The sequence below is a fragment of the Rosa rugosa genome, chromosome 6 (genome assembly GCF_958449725.1).
Source record: "Rosa rugosa chromosome 6, drRosRugo1.1, whole genome shotgun sequence".
NCBI classification, from domain to species: Eukaryota; Viridiplantae; Streptophyta; class Magnoliopsida; order Rosales; family Rosaceae; genus Rosa; species Rosa rugosa.
Window position 1 is genome coordinate 34,279,209 of NC_084825.1, and position 17,963 is coordinate 34,297,171.

The 17,963-nt window shown below is 35.9% G+C and overlaps 1 protein-coding gene across 7 annotated transcripts; it reads right to left on the minus strand.

Moving 5' to 3' along the window:
- Nucleotides 1–5,345: 5,345 nt before the first annotated feature.
- On the minus strand, nt 5,346–16,077 carry LOC133715114 (mitogen-activated protein kinase kinase kinase 1-like). Of its 7 annotated transcripts, none has more exons than XM_062141484.1 (10): nt 15,711–16,077; nt 10,810–14,511; nt 9,744–9,950; nt 9,540–9,624; nt 9,362–9,424; nt 8,551–8,708; nt 8,208–8,280; nt 7,995–8,054; nt 5,902–6,018; nt 5,346–5,769 (listed from the first exon to the last, which is right to left on the minus strand). In XM_062141484.1, the coding sequence occupies exons 3-10, from the start codon at nt 9,875–9,877 to the stop codon at nt 5,503–5,505; spliced, it is 957 nt and encodes a 318-aa protein (XP_061997468.1). In that variant the 5' UTR covers nt 9,878–9,950; nt 10,810–14,511; nt 15,711–16,077; the 3' UTR covers nt 5,346–5,502. The 7 variants fall into 7 exon arrangements, with proteins under 7 accessions (XP_061997468.1, XP_061997465.1, XP_061997467.1 ...); XM_062141481.1 differs by having other exon boundaries at nt 10,810–15,380; XM_062141483.1 differs by having other exon boundaries at nt 10,810–15,392.
- Between the last annotated feature and the right edge of the window lie 1,886 nt (nt 16,078–17,963).

Genomic DNA, 17,963 nt, shown 5'->3' on the forward strand with positions numbered 1-17,963 from the left:
TCTGTAGCTGGAGGTTTTGTTATCTGAAACCATGTTGGCAATCCTCTTGCTACAGCCTCCGCACCGCTGGTTGTACAACAGTCCCAATTGTCGAAGCCATTGCACTGCGAAATAGATTAATTCAAGTAAGGGATAGTGGTTTCAGCAGAGTTGAAGTGGAAGGTGACTTTAAACTTGTAATTGATGCAATTGATGGAGTGATTGGCCCCCCTTGGAAACTAATCAAGATTGTCCAAGACATCAGGATCATTGCCTCTAGTTTCCTATCAATCTCTTCTAAACATTTTTTAGAGAGGCAAATTTCGTTGCTGATGCTTTAGCTAACTTAGGTCACATTACTACTATACAATCTACTTGGAAAGATAGGGTGCCACCTCAGGCTTCTAGAGCCCTGATGTTTGATCTTATAAACTCTGGTTGCCCCAGAGGCTTTGCTGTATAATTTATTTTCCTTCATAAAAAAAATAAAAACTCAGTTGATGTTGATGTTGTAAACATTTGTGGATAATCATGTAAATAGATGTTGAGTAATAGGTGCCTATCCTTATAGATTAGTGATTGATAGGTTGTAATTGTAGGAGTGATTGAATTGTAATTGAGCATTACCTTTTTGTGTACACCATGTAGTCCTATATAAGGCTCCTCATGGTGAGATGAATAACATACATCCTATTCTCTACGTCTAAACTCTCTCTCAAATTCTTTTTTGTTTTACAACAGTTGAAATATTTTTTAATTACATCAACAACTCATATACAACAACTAATCTATTGTGAGTCAAACTCAAGATCTCCCACTTACGAAGGAGAGACTTATGTCACTAAACCAAATGGTACTGGACATCAGTGGTCTTATTTTAACTGTTGTACTTGGTTATGGATCGGGTTCCTGTTTCATTAGTTACACATGTCCAAGGTTCTTGTTTATGAGAATTTGCCAGCCATCGGCCAAGTTTTTGACATCCTTAGCTGGCTTTGATGTATCTAATGGAAGAATGCACTCTTTTTGGTATTGGATTGATTTAATAAAAAAATAAATAAATAAAAGCAACCACCGTTGACCTCTGCCAATTTTTTTATATATTTTTTTTATCAAATTAGCCAATTGCATTAGATAAACATCAATAGTCAGCTGCTTTTGGGCTTTTGGCAGTTTCCAACGTCGGCGCACCTTGGTTGCTAGGGCTAACTTTAAGTGGTGTTGGGCTTTGCTTTGGTTTTCTGATTTGGGCTTGGGACTTAATGGAATGGCTAGGGCTGCAACATGTGGTTCATGTGGGCCTATTCGGTTTTGGATCTGGATTTGGGATCCCGGTGGCTTTTTTATAAAAATTTGGGATCCAAGACGATTTTTGTCTAGGTACCTAACTTTTTATTGGGATCAGTACCCGCGAGAAACTGACGGGATTATTGGTCTGAGATTGTCAGCGAGTCTACTGATGGATTCTGTAGAAAATTTTTATTACCAGTTTCTTATTAGTTTACTCACCCCTGAGCTTCACTCAATAGGTGGAGTGGTATTGCATTTAGCGGTGTCTCTTTTTGACGGCCCCACAGGGGCGGGTCACTGTATAATATTGCTTCTTCCATATTGAATAAAAATGTCTGACCTCCTTCAATAACTTAAAAAAAAACATCAATAGTACATCAAAGAATCAACAAATGCTACTAGCAAAGATGCTAACTTCAACAATAACAACTATATATTAACCCCACATCAACGAAATCAACTTTAAACCCTAACCAATCTCACACAACCCAAAACTCTAAAAAAATACATAAACCTAAATTATGATTATCTCCATGAGCTAAAGCAACATTGCTATAGGGACCGCTGCATCTAACAAAGAAGTGACTATAGAACATGGGCGAGATCTGAGGATGATTCTATCTCTAACATTCCAACTGTGCGCAATAGGGTATTGCTCAACAAACTTCAAAACTCATAAGAATATGGATTCAATGAAGATGGCAAAAAGCACTTGGACAAATAATAATGACAGTCTTGGTGTGAAATTTTAATTAAAACTCGCAAGAGCATGAATCATATTTAATATAGTGTGCAAGTACGAGGTCGTTCCAATTGAGGATTGATAATCAATTTAAATCTTAACTCAATTAATCCAAACTAAGAACACAAAATCACATAAACAATCAAGATAATGAAGATATAGTTTTTAGATTTTCGAATAAACAAATAAGCTGAAATTTTGAGGAAAGAAAGAAACGTACAAACAAAAAGTTGAAAAAACAAAGATGATGAAACCTAGGGTTTCAGAATCAACCACTAACAATCATATTTATGTTTCAATGCAATTAACAGAGTCTTTTATTTTTTTAAATGATAATTCCCGTATCTAAGTTCTTCTTAGGCTTTAGACTATAATTTTCCTTATGTCTACGATGCTCTCTCTGTCTCTCTCTCTCTCTCTCTCTCTCGTAAAGATTTTATACCCTAGCTATGTAGTCCATCCTTCTCAGGTAAATTTAACATGTAAGGATTTGTTATGTTCTAGAAAACAAGAGAATCAAGCAAACCATTATTCTTTCTCAAGTAAAAATGCGATTTACCACATTTAATTGCAAGACGCTAATTCAAATTATAATGCATCTTTGCTTCAGCTTTGTCTCCGATTACTAGATGCAAAGCCCTAAGGTGATCAATCAAAGAACTTAAACATAAAGCATAATTTCAAGCAATGATTAAATATTCATCATAAAGAAACTATAAATCCATCAATAAAACATCAAAATACATAAAAAATCATGATAGGGCATCATCCTAACCCTAGGAAGCAAATTGAAATTTAGGATTTCTACTCATCTTCGGCTTCAAATTTCCTTGTAGGGCTTGGATCAAATTCTTTTCTTGATTTGGAATGGGAAAATTTTGAAATATCTTTAGTAGAAGCAGGAATAAGTTCATCATTGAATCCTCAATCCTCATCTGAATTAACTTCCTTGAAACATTAGGATTGATGATCTTGTGCCGCGGAATTTGAATTCTCAACAAATTTTCCCTAAAATCCCGAGCAGATTTTCTGTTATGACCTATCTTCACCCAAATGATCATAACTGGCTCTAGAGGTATCAAAATCAAGATATGTAAAAGGGAAAAATTCACCAACGGTGTCTAGACACTTAGGGGACTTTCAGAATGATACCTGAACTTACAAAGTTATCAATGTGATACCTGGACTCATTTTTTTGTATCAATGTGATACCTACGGCCAATTTCCGTCACGGAGCCGTTACGGAAATTGGCCGTAGGTATCACATTGAAACGAAAAAATGAGTCCAGGTATCACATTGATAACTTTGTAAGTTCAGGTATCATTCTGAAAGTCCCTAAGTGTCTAGACACCGTTGGTGAATTTTTCCCTATTTTGCACGTGCGATGCACGTGAGTCACTTAATGAAGACAAAAGGACCGGAGGACGACGTTGTTGTGCGGTGGTGGAGGTTGTTGTGGTCAAGTCATTGGCGACGACGGCGAGGATGAACTCGGAGTGAGCGGTGAAGCCTTAATGCACAATTTCAATTTGCTATAGGATTTGAAGTTGGGGGAACCAGAAACATCTATGGTGCATGAAGGTGGATTGAGACGCAGCGGCGGTGTTTGATCGACGATCGGCGGTAGGAATCGGACGAGCAAGATGATTTGAATCTTGATGATTCAAATCAGGGGAAGAAGAAACCAGAAAAGAAGAAGAAGAAAGAAAGAAAGAAAGAAAGAAAGAAGAATAAAGAAAAAAAGAAAAGAAAAGAAGGAAAGAATTTGAGGGTAAATCGGTCCTTTTGTCTTCATTAAGTGACTCACGTGCATCGCACGTGCAAAATAGAAAAAAATTCACCAACGGTGTCTGGACACTTAGGGACTTTCAGAATGATACCTGAACTTACAAAGTTATCAATGTGATACCTGGACTCATTTTTTCGTATCAATGTGATACCTACGGCCAATTTCCGTAACGGCTCCGTGACGGAAATTGGCCGTAGGTATCACATTGATACAAAAAAATGAGTCCAGGTATCACATTGATAACTTTGTAAGTTCAGGTATCATTCTGAAAGTCCCCTAAGTGTCCAGACACCGTTAGTGAATTTTTCCCTATGTAAAATTATACATAACTTAGACATCCGTAGCTTTCCAAGCATATAAGTCTCATTATCTGATTCGATATAAGAATATCTCAGTAATTCGCGAAGTTGGATGTTCTGCATAGACAGATTTTGTGACTTGCGATTGCAAATCGCCTTTTAATCCTAGTTAGCTCATTTTAGGTTCTTTTCTTCTCTCTACAAAATAAGCCCACAAAAACACATTTACAATTATGAATAAAGAGAACTAAACATAAATACCAAAAATAAGAGGCATAGAAATATATGAAATTATTAGCACATTAAATCTTCACTCTCCTGATTTGGTTTTCACATGGTAGGTCCAACGGATTTGAGTCCAAAATTCTATTAGTCCAACCTTGGTCAAAAGTTTGAGTCTTAGGTAAATGATATAAATTTCCTCGGCCCACCGTAATCTTTCACTTTTTGACCCAAGGGATGCTCCAAGGACATTCATAAATGACATTTCCTCGAATATGCGTGTCCTAGAATAGTGGAATGGATGAGCGTAGCAACTAGCAACAAAGGTATATTTAATTTAGAATGAACATGATTGAGTTGCTTTCTGTTCAATTTATTTTGAACTTTATTTCTGATTGGATTCATGTGCATCCTGGAATGATGAGCCTAGCAAAAATGGTAAAGATTTAGTTTAGGATGAACATGATTGAGTTGCTCTTTCTTCATTTTATTTGGAACTTTATTCCTTATGGGATATTTGAAAATTTCCATTACTAACTACAATGAATAGGTTTGTGTTCTCCAGATGGCCCCTATTTTCAGACATAAGGCTTAAACAAGAACGATATATATTTCTCCTTATGGCTTAAACAGAGAAATTGGGAAAGGGTCTGAAAAGAACATGGTGCGAGAATCATCAAGACTAATGAAACCTGCTGAAGCTTTTCAATCCAATGGGAGGGAGGATCGTAGAAAGGTAAAGATTCAACTCGTATAATATATACTAGCATTCCTACATGCGCGTACGCGCGTGCGGAAGGGCCGCGCTCACGCGTGTGGAAGAGTCACACTCATGCATGCAATTAGTTTATTTTGTTAAGCATTAAACATACACACTGTCTATCACTTTTGCTATAATTGTTTTAAAGTTATTTGTTTATTTACTTGGCTTGGTTTTTAAAGATTCGAAGACACCGTTAAAGAAATTGAAATTTCTTATTATCATTATTATCATTTGATGGGTTAAATGTATCATGCATGATAGAAAAATGAAATGGAACAAATAAATAAGAAAATACTTACATATACTCTCAACTCGCAGGAAAATAAGTTAAATTCATTATAATCACACACAAAACACAAGTTAATACAATTTTATAGTCTGAAACGGCTCCCAACACAAGACAGAATCGAGTGAAATTCAAAGATCAGAAACTATATTCGTAAAAACATTTGCAAAATTTTTTGACAACTTTTTGAAAATGTTCGTAAGAACGGAACCTCGCCTTGGCATGTTGCCCGACCTTGGCCGCCTCAAGACAAATGGGTGCTCTAAGAGCTCTGAAGCAGTGGGACGATCATTTGGGTTGATCTTTAGGCATTTCTGGATGAAATCTTGTGCATCCACTGAGAGAAAATCAGGAATCTCAGGGAGCTTCCCGTTCAATGATCTCCATAATGCCTGTTCCTGTTAAGATACAAGAAATATCGATACCGATAATTATCTCCAAATCCCGATCATCATTGTAATCACTTGTAATCCTCATGAAACCATAAACTGTAAAGATTAAGCTAGAGTTGTAAAGAAAATGGCACGAACCGGTGTCATATCATGGTAAGGAACACTCCTGGTTAACATCTCCAATACGGTGCAACCAAGGCTCCATATATCAGCTGAAATCCCATAACCTTGGTTATGCCTTATTGCACTCTGAACCTGCACAAGCATAACATGGCTCAGGGATATATGGAACCAGACAATTATTTATTAAATGGGACTATGAGTCAAAGATCTTATTTAGGGTGGAATAGATTGTTCTATCAAAAATTTTCCAGAACTATATATCCAGAAAGTATATATTAAAAGATTCTATTCTTCGAGTTGTAAATGCCATGGATAACCAGGGTCTCTAGTAAGTGAAAAAGGAAACACTCCCTAAATTTTGTATGCATATAAAACCAAAGACTGGCCGTGCTATAAAGAACAGCATACCAACTAGAAAGATTGTGTTCAAGCGGCATTTCTCTTCCCTTTATTGGAAGAGATCCCAAGTCCTAATTATAATCCCCTCCCCTCCGTCAAAACCATATCAAGCATCATTCTACGTTAAACTGAGGTAACCTAGCATTGACCATTTAACCTATAAATACCATAGTTGAAGCGGGGAATATAAATTGCAAACTCATCACCATCTGAATAAATACCGGCTTAGAGTATTTTGATAAGTTTGCCAACAAGTGGACAATATATATCCCGGCTTACACATAGGCCCTCAAACCGGTTCTATGTTTATGTTAATCATTATTTGAAGTCATCACCAACAAATTAATGGTTTCCAAGAACATCTTCCACAGATTATCTAGACATTGTCTATATAAACATAAAGTTTAATAGCCAATTTGCTACCCCAGGTTTTATTTTTATTAATTTGCTAACTTAAATTTTCATTATTAGACATTGTCTACAATCTCTAGACATTACTAAAAATTGGCTAAAATAAAATCTAGGATAACAAATTGACACTAATGGCCTTGTTTGGTTTGCGAAAAGTAAGCACCGGTAAAGAAAATTTTATTCTTTATTGCGTTTGGGATGCAAAATTTTCCTAAAGAAAGGAAAAATAAGAGGGAAAGTGGTTCCTTCTTTCCTTGCATTTCTTACTCACAACATATTATTTTATTTCATTAATTACAAACTTTTTAATAACTTTCCTGATAACTTTCCTTCTGTTACTAAACATCGGAATAAAAAGTTCTTGGGAGATAAGGCTTTCCTTTTCCTTCCCATGGAAAAGACAAAGGAATTACTTTCCTTTCTGAGAATCAAAAGCGGCCTAACTTGAAATCTAAGGTACCAAATTGGCAATTATGCCTAAACATAAAAGGGGAATGTTTATCCACACACACAATGTATATGGGAGTAGAGGACGTTACCTAAATATAGTTGGTGGTTATATATAGTTTATGCAGGTTTTTATTTTTTTACTTCTGTTATAAATAGTTTTTTTTTTTTTTTTACCATTTCTAATTAATTTGGTTTTCATAGTCTTTTACTATATAAAGGGTATTTACATAAATAAAATTTTGTTTGGACTGACAAGCTCTATTCTCTTAATTATAGTATAGATAAAGAGGGGTTGTTTATGTTACTATGGAGACAAGCTAGTGTACTGGTAGGTATGAGATACCCTCATTTACAACTATTTGAATAAAAATTTACAAGTATTTGAACCAAAATTACAACATTGAGAACAAAAGTTACCATATTCATTTACACTAGTTACATATAGTTAAACAAAAATTACAACATTGACAACGAATTTGTTCAAAAGCTTGTAGAAATGTCGTAAGAGGTGTAATTACCATTATTAGAACTAAGATTACAACATTGACAACGAATTTGTTCAAAAACTTGTAAAATGTCGTAAGAGGTGTAATTACCATTATTAGAACTAAAATTACACAAAGTAGGACTCAAATTACAACTTTGACAACAAAATTTGTTCTCACTTTTGTAAATGTGGGTATGAGATACCCACCACTACACTAGAATTTCCCGTTACTATGATGTTTGTTATATATTTATTTTATATATAATTGAACCAAATTTATGACATATTTGACAACAAAATTACCAAAAAAAAAAAATTCTGGTAAATGACAATGGCATTAGACAAGAAGCCAAAGGCAAACCTCAGGAGCTGTCCAAAATGCGCTGCCCTGGAAAGATTTAATATCATTCATTCTGATTATCTGGGAAGTGACACACAAGACACAATATCAGGAAAAAAAGAAAAAAAAACTTTATAACAACACATAATATGAGGAGAACAAGTTCAATGGTTTTATGGGATCATTGAAATGAATCTGAACAGGATAAATATGATCGAGGAACGACAGACAAACCTTTCCCACTCCCAAATCTGCGAGCTTTGCAGATCCTTGAGCATCTATCAATATATTTGCACATTTTATGTCCCTTGATACCAGAGATAATATAAAGAGATGAGATTTGTAACAAAATTATTCAAGAAAATACTGAACTTCGAAGTTCTATCTCAACCACTGGTCATCTATTCTGATTCTTTCTTGGAATGACCGAGACATGACTTATTGGTGGCAAGAAAACTTCATTCCAGGTATTAATAATTAAAAAGTTCAAAGGGAATACAAAATCTTGTGAGAGCGAGCGATAAAGCCAAAACCATACTATTCAGGTGTTATACATGATATGCTATGTATGAAATACCTGTGAATCACATTGTGGTCATGAAGATACTTAAGACCATGAAGAATATCTTTTGTGTATTTGGAGACGAGAAGACAGGAAACGGGATTTGTCTGATAGAAGCTTCGTAGGGATCCTCGAGGTACAAGCTCCATGAACATATAAAGGTTCAGTTCATCCTGATATCAATATATAAGGAAAACGATTGCTTTTAAACAGGGATATTTTAGATGAATTCAGGCTGTGAAGATCTAATGATTAACTAGGAACTGTACCCCATGGGAAACTTTACGTATAACAGGAAACTAAAGCATAAAAATGATAAAACCAATTATAAAGATGTTCTTAAAATGCCTAGAGTGCTTCACAATGCAACGAAATATATCGTCTTCGTGTTGTTTTAACAAGTTCGTAATAATTTGGATACAAACAAGAGCATCAAATAGTATTGCCAACATGCTGATAGCTTAACTCAGACTCTCCTCTTCATATTTGCTTATATACATCGACAGAAAAGATATGAAACAGAAAAGAGATCGAGTACTAATAATTCCATGACAAACAAAAACATATCAGATCAGTTTTTGGGAAATTCCATTAGCTTGTTTGCACAAAAATATTAAGGAAATTAAGTAAAGATGCATGCATATCATCATAAACACGAGGCTTGCACTCATCAATTATCATCAGATGAATTTGCAGCAACTTTATATACTAAACAGATGATTTGACTGCTCAAGAGTTATTTCTGTGGTAGAACGAACAAGTCTCAGGCCCTTCATGCAGGGGTTAATTTAAGCTCAAAAGTAACAAGAAAAAAAAGGAGTAATACCTTATATGAGTAATAATATTGAACTATGTTCTGATGTTTAAACCGACTCAAAAGAGCAATCTCCTGGAAAAAGGAGGAAAAAACCAGAGTGAAAAATAATCCAGTTCAGACTCTTTGCCAGCAGTTAATTAATAGCAAGCTAGGGTAGGAACACAGAGGACAAATGACACTCCATCACCTGTTCAAGTTGATTGACGCAGTTCCTCCCTCGACTTCCTTCATCATGCAAGGAAACTACTTTGACAGCAAAGTGGAATCCGTTCCTGCAGAATGAAAAAACATAATCAAACCCAGGAAAAGAAAGAATCACCTTATCCGATATTTCAATTAATCTAGCTATCAAGTTCATAAGTGTGTTAGAGGTTGGGCTTTGAGCACTTACTCAAAACATCCTTCGAAGGCAGATCCAGAAGACCCACGACCCAGTTGCTGAATTCTTGTCCATTTGCTATCAGGAGAAAAATTCATTTTTGCAAGGAATTCAATATATTGCATCTCATGGCTCATTCTTTGCATTTGCGGGTGGTCGTCAATGCAATGTGGCGAGGAATGAGGCCAAAGTTGAAGTTACCAGAGTCCAAGAATCATTCTGAGAGTTCATGGCAGTCAATATAAGCACCTATAAAGTGATCCCGGGCTAGCTTTTCAAATTTACTTTTCCTTTTACAAGCACGTCTCTTTACTTTCTCCTCAGTATCTAAATGATTTTAACTAAATTATTAAACCGCATGATAAAAATATTTTTTTTTGAAATTTCAAGTTTAAGAGGAAAATGAATTGTTTCCCGACTTTTGCCATTCTCATTAGTCATTATACCCTACTTGGTTTATTTTTTTAATATTTAAATGGTATATTAGTAAACAAGGATAATAAAAAAGAAAAAAGAAAAAATTGGAGCAGTTTTTTCTACGTTCAGTACTAGGAAAAGCTACCCCACCTAACATCTTATTTTTTGCCACACCCATGGGGTGTGTTTGGTTTCTAGTATATAGTACTTGCAGGGTGCACACCCTCTGTGTGTGGGGAGATGATTCATCTTGAGAGTTTCTTTCCTTCATGTTTGTAGAAATTTTTATTTATATCTACAATATATATGTAAACGTTTATGTGACCAATTAACCTATCTCTATCAAATCAATTCTTATCTATTCAGTTTAATAGCCACTAATAAGCCCACTAATCTTGTTAAACTGTAACTCAACCTATGAAAACTGAATCACTAAAAATAAATAAAATAAATAATTGGGTGAATATCCAAGCCTCAGGTGTCGACTGTAAACTGTCCCATTTGCTTTGTTGTGGAAATGAAATACATTAGAAAAAGAAAAGTACTATGATCAAATTTATTATACCAACAAATTTAGAAAAAGACCAAACTTTTATTAAAAAAAAATAAGAAGAAATTTCCATAACAAAAGAAAAAAAAATAAAAGGGAAGAGTCCAGTACCATTTGGTCTAGTGGCATAGTCTCCTCTTCGTAAGTGGGAGGTTGTGAGTTCGACTCACGAAAGACTAGTTCTAGCATTAGAATTGTTTATCTGATCAAAAAAAAAAAAAGGAAGAAAATTTGCACCAAAAAAAAAAAACTGAAAAATGAGAAGAAATACTAGCCAAAAAAAAATAAAATGAAAACGCACTTTGTGTTGCTGAAGCTCGAACCAGAGACACCAAAGTACGTCAGGGTCGGGGTGCAATTAGGGAAATCAACATGTTTGTTTTTATGTATAATATACATAGACCTTTTACATGATCAGAGGCCTCCTGGCATCGGAGGCGTGGTGCAGCTGCACCACCCCAGGTATAAGCAGTGTTGTGTCGTTGAAAAACTATAAGCTTTGAAAGCCTTGGCAACCAGTAGCAGGATCTACTTTGTTTCGACTTTGATCGTTAGATTCTCCTGATATTTTTGCACTTGGTAACAGCACTTCTGTGTCTTCTCATGATATGACTAATTACTTGCCAAATGATTCAACAACTTCATTGTAAGCCGGGAATCTCCCTTTTCTTTATCCCCAAGTTTTGTTGTCAAGATTATATGACCAAATAATGATTGATCCAAGGCGCTATGCATTAACAGACATTGCCGATTCTTGCCCTTCAAGGATTTGCTTCTACAGTGATATCTTCAATAACAGTCATATTGTCACTTGCAGGTCAGGCATGCACATCTACCAAAATTGCCTTAAAATAGCTTGATCCCCAAGTAGGTTTTATTTACCACAACTTTGGTTCGTTGAGTGAACAATTAGTTTTGGGCCTCCGCTTAATTTGCTGCTGCCCGGAGCTTCCAACTTCATCAAGATAATTGACGACAACTTCTCTTCTCCATTTGCACATTAGAAAAATAATGTTGGCTCTGCGCCATGTATTAGGTGATTCATTTCATCCCCTGGGGCTATGCAGGGCCTTATCTTCTCTACTTTTCATAGTCGGGAACATTGATCTCCAGCAATATAGAAGGCTCAACAATCAACATGATCCCGTAAAATACAACCACCTCCGTTGGGTGTTGTACCACTCTTCGGTGTGAAAGGCCAACCTGGCTCCGGACATTTGCTTCCTGCGAGCCACTTTATTGCCGTCTCTCTTTTCAAACCATATGTAGGCATTTAGGCTCCATGCATTAACAGACATTGCCGATTCTTGCCCTTCAAGGATTTGCTTCTACAGTGATATCTTCAATAACAGTCATATTGTCACTTGCAGGTCAGGCATGCACATCTACCAAAATTGCCTTAAAATAGCTTGATCCCCAAGTAGGTTTTATTTAACCTCCCAAAATATAAGCGAGTACTTGGTCACCAGAACTTTGGTTCGTTGAGTGAACAATTAGTTTTGGGCCTCCGCTTAATTTGCTGCTGCCCGGAGCTTCCAACTTCATCAAGATAATTGACGACAACTTCTCTTCTCCATTGCGCATTAGAAAAATAATGTTGGCTCTGCCCCATGTATTAGGTGATTCATTTAATCCCCTGGGGCTATGCAGGGCTTTATCTTCTCTAGTTTTCATAGTCGGGAACATTGATCTCCAGCAAAATAGAAGGCTCCCAGGATACAACGACCTTCTTGTGGTAGTAGCACTCCAAACATCAAGAACAACGAACTTAGATTGTGTATGAACTCTCTCTTGAAAAGACTTAATTGATTAGGAAAAACTCATATGTAAAGGAGAGGAAGAAAGATGAATTAAAGAAGTTATTTTCTGAATATGGTGTAGCAAGTGTTTTATAAATATAAGGTGATTTTTGGAGGAGAGATGACTTTTCACCAAAAGTAATATTTTGTGATCAGTCATGACTTCTCACTGCATAGTCATTTACATTTATTCAACTTCACATATTTTCACTATATTATTCATCCACAAATTATAAAAAATAAAATATTTAATATTAAAATTTCCAACAAGGCCAACCTGGCTCCGTACTTTTGCTTCCTGCGAGCCACTTTATTGCTGTCTCTCTTTTCAAACCATATGTTGGCATTTAGTGTTTGTTGCCACTTGCCACTGGTGGAATCTTGCATTGAAGAACTTTATGCCCAAAGAAATATGATTTAAACCTGTGAAACTTAATCAAGGCACCTATTTGAGTATGAAAATGAAAATAGCCTCATAGTTCGGAGGGTATTTCGTAATTAATCCTTAATTTAATTTATAAAATGCATCACAAAGTAATTGCTTTGTGCAGCGCCAGACAAACCTTTGGCCATTACCTTGATGTGTCCAAAGAAATAGCTATCAGAAAGACTATACGCCTAAGATTAGGGGCGGAACCAGGATTTTACGGTTTTGGGGGGGTTCCAAACTAAAAGTTTTTGTTTGACAACAAAAAATTCTTTTCCCTAGAAGAAAAAAACACAAAATTGTAGCATATGAAATTCACCATATCCTTTCAAAAATAAAGAAATTCACCATATAAGAGAAGATAAATGTTATGAAGCTCATTAAGAAATATTAAACAGAACAAAAGGAAATAAATATTTTAAATTTGATATCATGAACATAAGATAACAGAAAAGGAAAAAATTGAAAAATATCAAACCTTAAAATTTGAACAAAATCTTTTTTTGGTATATTATTGGGGGTACGGTGGGGATGGGGGTCGGTTTACAGATTAATTGAGACAGCAAACTATGATCAACGTAACATAGGTTAGGAAGCTGGGGGTTCGGGACCCTCCCGGACCTGACTGTAAATCCGCCACTGCCTCGGATGAATTTTGTTACATCAACAGCCATCCAACTGCAAATTTGCTAGGCTCTTACTCTTAATTGATATTTGCTGCTCAGTCTATTTCATGTAGCTGTACTGATAGCCTCAAGGTATGCTACTTTCAATTTCGGAATAATTCCCAGAACAAGGCTAGGCTTTGCTTTATCATCACTCTTAATGGCATCATACATCTGGAAACAAGTTTGCTTAATTAGCAGCAGCATTGTTAAGCCTCGCAGACGAATATTTATGCTATGCAGATAATACTCGTCATTTGTCGGCAGATTTGTTTTGCACCATACCTTCATGACTCGAAAAAATTATGCTTTCCACTGCACTGTCTTCTTCACAGGCTTCATGCTGCCCCACAGCATGAACTAAATCAAAACCACACACCTTGACCTCTATGAATTTCAACAGGCCTGTAGTCTTATTTCTCGCTGCTTACTTTCCAGCAAACTACCTGAGAACTTTAACACCAGCTCTCCAGTACGCTCTTAATGCAGGACATATTCACAAGGCCCCTCTTGATAACAAAGCTAGCATCCATTTCAATTGGAGAAGCAAAACTAACTGTTTTTGATTTCTGATTCTCGAGATGCCAGCCCCTTTGTTGATGCTGGATGGTATAATGCTTGTCAATCTCGAAAGTATGTCGCCACACTTACTTCATGTTGTAGCAGCCATCACGTAGACTACTTGACAGCTATTTTAAATTCTCGTAATTTCACAAATAGTAATGATGCAAGGCAATACACTTTGTTTACCTAGAATGTCTAGGAGAAGTTTAATAATGTTGGCATGCCAATTCTTATTGTTGAGATCGCTGTAGAATTGTTGAGCTTTACCTGGGATATATTATGCCTCGCAGATTAGCAGTCCGTCTCTGCCTTGATTTCTTCATGATCACATGGCTTTGTCTCCAAGTTGTTCAATATCCTGTACAAACCATCAAAAGTAAAAGTAGCATGGCAATAAAAGTCGTCTCTAACTCTCTATGTTTGTATTATTCTTAAAGACTATATATTTGTTGGCTTCAGTGAGGGAATGCAAAACTATTTGGTTGAAGGTTTACTTGGCTATGGTGCTCACTTTTACTCATTCTCCTCACCTTGTTCCTTGGAACTTGGAAGCTTTGTTTAGAATGGTTTAATTGTTTACATTGTTCCGAATGCATTTCTAGACCTCTCATATATAGAGTGGTAATCAAGCGGCGGATACTTCAGCTTCTTATGGTTTGTCTTCTGATGAGTTGGTTTGGTGAGATGTGATCCCTTCATTCATTCTTGAATATTGTTGACGGGATAGCCTTGGTCTTCCCAACTTTAGATACCGATGATCTGTTTCATGTTTTTTTTTTTTTTTTCCTGTTGGTTTTTTTTTTTTTTGAAAGGCCTGTTGGTTTAGATAAAGAGTTTTTTCCGTTTCTTGAGCTTTGGATTACTCTACTTTGCATTTAAACGTAAAAGCGAGTTATTTGGACAAAAAACACAAGCAACTGTAAGCTGCATGAGATGAGTCAGCAGGTAAGTCAACAAGTAAACAAGGAAGAGAAGTCAACCAAACCATCTCCAGCCCGAGCCACGTGTCATACACTAATTGATCAGATAGAAAATATTGTTAGAGAAATTAGTTAGGGTTAAGCACAATTAGTTACAATCTGTCCTATATGATACTCATGTAATTAGCTGTACGATCTCAAGCTTATCAATACAGTATCATCATCTTCTTCATTCTGAGTCCTCTGATATTTACTCTCTCTTTCTGCTCTTCTTCAAAACCTTAGCCCTGATTTCAACATTTGGTGCCTGGACCAATATCTATTAGGGGAGCCAAATAAGGATAATTTTGATAATCCACTAATATAACATATTAATTGCAACTTATATTAATAGCTTTTTTTTTTTTTTTTTTCTAATTCAGGGGGTGCCAAGAGCACTGTAGCCCATAAGGAAGCTACGCCCCTACCGCCAGCGCTGCCTCAGGGCCGGCTAAGATCAGGTTTCTGCTTATCAATTATCATCACATGAATTTGCAGCAACTTTATATACTTAACAGATGATTTAAGTATTACTGTGGTAGATAACTCCAGAGGTTATTCAAGCTCGAAAGCAACAATAAAAGAAAAGGATCAGTACCTGATATGAGCCGTACGTAATATTAAACTACACTCTTGTGCTCGATCAAACAGACTGAAAATAGCAATCTCCTGGAAACAAAGGAAAAGAAAAAGGGTAAAAAATAATCAGTTCTTACTTTATGAATAGCATGGAGACATAAGAACAGAACGCAACAGAAATACGCTATCCATTAACCAGAAAAAGATCAGTATCACGTATTTCAGGTAATCTAACTATCAAGCTGAGGAGGAGTGATAAGTAAGTGATTCAGAGGGTGGGTTTTGAGTTGTAGTTTTAGTTTGAGGGTTTTGAGAACTTGCTCGGAATATAAGCACGAAAACTAGGATTCATGAGAGCCGAAAGGTCAGAGAATCATTTTTTTTTTTTTTTTTTTTTTACTTTTTTCCTATTTTTGAGAGAATCATAGTGGGCAAAATATGCTTGTTTTTCAACTTTAGCCAACCTGCTTTGACTTTTTCTTTCTTTTTTGCAGAGTAGTTCTTTTGAATTTTTTGGGAACATGAGTTTGAGAGAATCACAGTGGGCAATGCGTGCATAGTTTTTCAACTTTAGCCAACTGCTTTTACTTTTTCTGTTTTTGAATATGAGTGGTACATGTTCAAAATAAAAGAAAAACATGAGTGGTTCTTGCTTTTTTGTCTCGCTACTTTTAATACAATAGCTTTATTGGGTCCGCTTTATTGCTGTCTTGTAACCTTTTTCTTTGTGCTTTCCATAATTTCTCCTCCATGCTTTAACCAATGCTCTAGAATATCACTGTTCTTCTTTACTTTTTATTTAGAGGAAATGATCATTTACTTAATTTTAACTTAAAAATTGGAGTTATTTCCCGTTTGCCCAGAAATCTAACGTATTTCTTAGGAAAAGACTAAAAGAGATAGTATCCTATAAGACCCTATGTTTCTGATTCAACTGTTTGCCTTGGAAATTTCCTTTTAAGCTTTCTGAAAGAAAACAAATCTAGCCTTCAACATGCCTACGTTTTTCACCTAACGGCTTCCTGCCTAACGGTTACTTTAACAGGCGGAATCACTGCTGCTTGTCTTAATCATAGGCAGAAAATTGGTTTCGTTTGGAAAACAGGAGAACTTAAAACTTCAGATCATAGTAGGATCTATGTATGAAAGAGAGAGGTTCAACAGGATGCATGAAAGAAACTTACAGATAATGATAGTTAGATAGAGATAGCTAATGTTAATTGGATAAAACTGATAGGAGCATAATTATGCCATAATAATGTTGTTAATTCCCATATTTTCTTTGTTAGTTTATCTTATTTTCTGGTTAATTTAGTTGTTTTTATGTTTATTAGGTTTTCCGAAGTAAGGAAAGAAATAAGAGCAAAAGGAAGGAGATATGTGCAATTGATGGAGAATTGTGGACTCTTGATGAATCAAGGAAGCTTAAGGCAATATGAAGGAAAAGATATTCAGCAATTAATTCTCTTGGCTGCTCCTATTGGATAGAAGGATGTCAATGAATCCTAAATCAATCAGAACATTAATCAAGGAGTTAGAGTCCCAAAAGAAAAGAAGAAAAGAGTTACAAACTGAAAAAAAATCTCTCCTTGGACGTTCAAGAAAGGGGATCTCACATACGAAGAAGCCTAGACGCACCAGAGCTCAAGAAGTAGCAAGACTACAAAACCACACCAGAAACGATCGATCGTGGGAATTTCCGAGATCGATCGTTGATCCGTATTTTCCAATTTTCTGATTTTTGTTGTCTTCTTTCTCCATGAACTCCTTTGTGTTTTTGATTTCCATTATGTGTAACTAAATTTCCAGTAGTTAGGGGGCAGTTGAAGCCCCTAGACATGATCCACAACATGCTTTGACATTCAATTTGTTTTCCAATTAATAAAGTTGAGGTTTTGTTTACCGATCTCTCATTGATGAATTCTATGTTTGTGTGCTTTGGAGGCCTACTTAGTATGCATGCTAGGGTTCTAATACTTTGATTGTTTGATGCCTGGATCAATAGTTGGATTCCTCAAATTATCTAGAGAAGTAATTGGTAGTTTTCACTAGCAAGTAAACAAAATGCTAGGTTTAGCAAGGCTCTAAGTTATTTGCGATGCCTAGTGATTGCTCAAACTCTTTTCAAACTTAATGATCTATGCATGTTTAATCTAATAAACGTACCTGTTTGGCTCCAAAACCAGTCGGCTTGCAAACTGTCTCTTTTGAGCGAGTGGTTGCGCAGGCGTGCCAGCACCGCGGGGTGCAGTCGTTGGGGTAGTCCCTTGAC